The 4,293-nt window shown below is 61.4% G+C and overlaps 1 protein-coding gene across 1 annotated transcript in view; it reads right to left on the reverse strand.

Moving 5' to 3' along the window:
• The window catches only part of LOC125487501, a 39,711-nt gene that overhangs the window by 34,908 nt on the left and 510 nt on the right, over window positions 1-4,293 (reverse strand). Inside the window, exons 2-3 of the mRNA XM_048619104.1 lie at window positions 2,261-4,214; window positions 1-488 (exon numbers count right to left, since the gene is read on the reverse strand). The exon at window positions 1-488 is cut by the window's left edge and continues 514 nt beyond it. Coding sequence (XP_048475061.1) covers window positions 1-488; window positions 2,261-4,214 — 2,442 coding nt within the window. The remainder of the gene's footprint in view (window positions 489-2,260; window positions 4,215-4,293) is intronic.

Below are 4,293 nucleotides of genomic sequence, written 5' to 3' on the forward strand. Positions count from 1 at the left end.
AGATGGGGAAACGGGCCGTGGGTGAGACGGGGAGTCAGAGAGCTGGCGAGACGGGGAGATGGGCCGTGGGTGAGACGGGGAGTCAGAGAGCTGGCGAGACGGGGAGGCGGGCCGTGGGTGAGATGGGGAGTCATGGAGCTGGCGAGACGGGGAGATGGGATGTGGGTGAGACGGGGAGTCATGGAGCTGGCAAGATGGTGAGACAGGCCGTGGGTGAGACGGGGAGTCAGAGAGCTGGCGAGATGGGGAGATGGGCTGTGGGTGAGGCTGGGAGACGGACTGTGGGCGAGACGGGGAGACAGGCCGTTGTTGATACGATACGTTACAATGTGGGTCATTGGGTAGATGGTGCAACGAGGCTTTAGACGGTTGCGGCATGGAAGCGTGTGATCGATGGGGAGAGGAATTGCAGTACGGCCAAGGCAATAAGTCCTCCAGATCGTCCCAAGTTTTGGTCATGTTTCCAGCCAGACAAGCTTCATCAGAACCTAGAGAGAGAGAGAGAGAGAGACTGAGACTTTCGTAGGGTATGGAGGAGGAATGGGGAACAGGAAGGTAATGCTGTCTCACTACTGGGGAGGGGAAGATGTATCAAGGTGGGCCATACTCCTCATACTGACTGTGGATGATGCCGCTGTATATCTGTCGGGTTTTGAGAAATAATCTCAGTTCTTTGTACCTGTTCGCTCAGGCTGATCAGAGCCACTTCACCCATCGACATTTGAAACAATAAAGGTCAAATCTCCCCCTACACCACCCCCATCAGACACCCTCAGCCAGTCTAAGCCCCAGAGCAAAGCTCACTCAATCCTTTCTTAAAACTGAAAAGTAAGAGCTTCCCCTGACTTTTTAATCCAAAACGAAACTCCAGAGAAAAGCGGGAGACGAACATTGGCTTTTCTCGACTCTGCACCCACCCCACAACCAACCGCTCTGGGAATAAGGGGGCACCGTGGGGTCAAAATGTGGAAGAAATATTTCTCGATAAAATAACAGACCCCACAGCTCTTTCCGGGGCGGGGCGGGGAGGTTTGAAAAAGTGAAACACAAGGGGACATAAGCCAGCTGTCTGACATTCCGAGTCTCTGTATTCCCAGCCTCACTTCCCTCAGCAATTCCCGAGCGCGGAACCATTCCGACCCGGGAACTGACCCCTGCCCTCCATCCCATACCTATGCCACCACCACACCGCCGCACCCCCACCCAACCCACGTTTCATCCGTTGTGCCCCGTTGAGGCGCTCTCGAACTCTGAGTTCAGGGACAGAGCAGCACACACAGTTATCCAGAATACCGGAAGCTTTCCTGGAACTCCTTTACGGCACGGGAGTCACCAGCTAAAAAGTCCCAGCTGTTCCACCCTTCGCAAAGACGCATCTTTCCCGAAGTCGCATGTCTGTGCTCTTAACTTAGCGTGCCCAGATACTTTTCAAATTAGTCGTGTGCCAGATTTTTATGTGGTGCCATATGGATCTCTTCGATGCTAAACACTTGCAAGAAAAAAGTTTGTTTTAATTTTATCCTTTGGGGCTAATTATTTACAGGTTACTTTATGTAACTACTGCTGTTCTTCGGTTAAAGCACGTGGTTCCATCTACCAACACAGGAGTGAATTTCCACCCTCATCCAAGTGCCCCTCAACAGAAGGCACCTACCAACCAAAGGTAGCTTCACTCTGTATCTAACCCCATACTGTCCCTGTCCCTGGGTGTGTTTGATGGGGACAGTGTAGAGGGAGCTTTACTCTGTATCTAACCCCATGCTGTCCCTGTCCTGGGAGTGTATGATGGAGGGACAGCGTAGAGGTAACTTCATGCTGTATCTAACCTCGTGTTGTCCCTGTCCTGGGAGTGTTTGATGGGGGGACAGTGTAGAGGGAGCTTTACTCTGCATCTAACCCTGTGCTGTCCCTGTCCCTGGGAGTGTTTGATGGGGTGGGGTGGGGAGAGGAGACAGTGTAGAAAGGGCTTTACTCTGTATCTAATGCCCTGCTGTATCTGGCCTGGGCGTGTTTGGATCAGCTCCCCTTTTCCCACACTGCCTTCTTTAATCTTGGCTAGCCAAGTACCTTGGTCAGTTAGGTTTTCCAACTGGATCCAGTGCCATCTGGAGGTGGAGGCGGCAGGGTAGGGGAGCGGCAATGCAGGCGATGGTGAGTATGAGAACTGGGATCCACACATTTCTCGCTAACATTGAAACACTCACAAAAGGCAGCCCGTGCCTAATGAACTACCAGCGTCGGGGTGGCATTAAGTGCCTACCTTCTTGGGCCAGCTCTCGGTTGTTGTCCTCTTGCCAGACGCCTCCGTTGGGTTGCAAGCCAGTTTCTCCCGCCTCCTCCTCCTCCTGCCCGACCTCGGTCGGGCTCCCTTGGCCGGCTCTCTCGTCAGCGGGCACAGGGGTAGGTGCTGACCCGATCAGGGCTGTGCCATCGCTGGGGCCACCCACCTCGCTGCGACACTCCGAAGGCCCCAGGGCCTGACGGGCGTCCAACGTGTCGGCGGCGGCTTCCTCCACCGCGCCCCCCTGACCTCCGACCTCACGGCCCGGCGGATCCCTTTCCGATCTCGGTTCGGCCGCGAGCGCCGTTGTAGATCCCGGTGGCCCGGCCGAAGACGGCTGCTCACCCCGAGGGCGTTCCCTCTCGGTTACCGATCGCCCCTGCTCAGTAAGTGATCGGTCGGTTCCCGCCGTTGGAATCTCCCGCTCGGCGCATGGCAGCTCCGCCCTAAAGGCCAATCTGTCCTGGCCAGCCAATGGAGGTGGAACAGCAGCCGATCCCCACCGCTCGGCCAACGGCAGCTCCGCCCCGACTACTGACCCACCCTGCCCGGCCAATGGCCCTTCCAGTCCGAGCGGCAATCTGCCAGGCTCGGCCAATGACGTTTCAGCGCCAGCCGATTCCTCCGCACCAGCCAATGGCTCGGCGGCTCCAACCGTCGGCCTCGGCTCTCTGGCCAATGAGGTCCCAGGCCCGATGGTGCCGCCATCCCGCTCGACCAATGGCAAGCCAGTCCCGCCGACGGGTTCCGCCAGTAGCTGCCCGCCCCCAGTCGACTCCCCCGGCTCAGCCAATGAGCGCACGCTGCTGCTGACCGACGCCCCCTGCCCGGCCGACGACGGTCGGCTCCCGACGATTAGCCCGCCCCGCTCAGCCAATGATACGCTCTGCCTGGCCGACGGCGCACCGTCACCTGACCCTCCCTCCGCCCGCCGATTGGAGGGCCGCGGGACGGGCTCAACGTCACGGACTCCCCCCCAGTCGGGAGGGCCGTCGGGCTCCGTCTCCCCGGGCGACTGGGCCCGGCCCACGTGGGCCCGAAGGACCGCGCGCAGCGGGGCGTCGACGCCTCGCCGACCGTTCCCCTCCCCCTCCACACCGCACGCGCCCTGGCGGCGCCTGCGCCGCGGCTGGTGGACCCACGCCCTGTGTTGCGCCTGCGCGGCCCTCCTTCGACGCCCCACCCGGGGGCCGACGGCCGGCAACGTGCTGGAGCGCAGGCGCGGTCGCCTGGTAGCGGCGGCGGCGGCGTCGTCCGTCGTCATTCGAGCGTCGGCTCGCGTGGTAATTTCCCGAAGCTCGACGTACTCTCCACCTTCGCCGCCGTCCTCGTGTTCCTGGTAAGTCGGATCCCGCCCGTCCCGTTCTCCGTTGTTTTTGTCGGTGGAGGAGGAGGAGGCGGCGGCGGGTCTGAGATGAAGGGAGTCGTCTCCTTCCTCGGGCTCGGCAGCCGCCCCGTCACCCGAAGCCCGGGGCCGGCCGGCGGTGGCCGCCGGATCGCGCAGGCGCGGGCAGACCAGGCGGGACCAGCGCATGCGCCGGAGCCGGCCGCCGGCAGCGGCCAGCAGGCAGTTACTGAGTCTGCGCGGGGGCCGGCCGCCCCGCCCATTGCCGCCGCCGCCGCCCCCCTCCTCCTCCTGCAGCTCCCGGTTGACGCCGTCCAGCCACTCGGCGGTGAAGAGGTGGGGGTAGGAGTCCTCGGGGATCGGCACTTCGATTATCCCCCCGCCCTCCTCCTCTTCCTCTTGCTCGACGCCCCAGGCCCGGCACTTGAGCAGCAGCGTCGCTCCGCGGGAGCCTCGCGGCGCCAGCTGCAGGTAGAAGTCCTCCGGCTGCAGCGCCCTCCAGTCCAGCGCCGAGAGTTGCACCACCAGCTGTTCCCCCAGGCACAGGGGCCAGCCCTGGTGGAGGAAAAGGCAGCCTTGGTATTCAGCCTGGAGGGAGGGAGGGAGAGGGGAGAGAGTGTCAGGCTAGTCGGAGATCACCACCACACCCTCACAATGTCGTAGCCCA

This window comes from Rhincodon typus, chromosome 42, assembly GCF_021869965.1.
Source record: "Rhincodon typus isolate 14 chromosome 42, sRhiTyp1.1, whole genome shotgun sequence".
NCBI lineage: Eukaryota > Metazoa > Chordata > Chondrichthyes > Orectolobiformes > Rhincodontidae > Rhincodon > Rhincodon typus.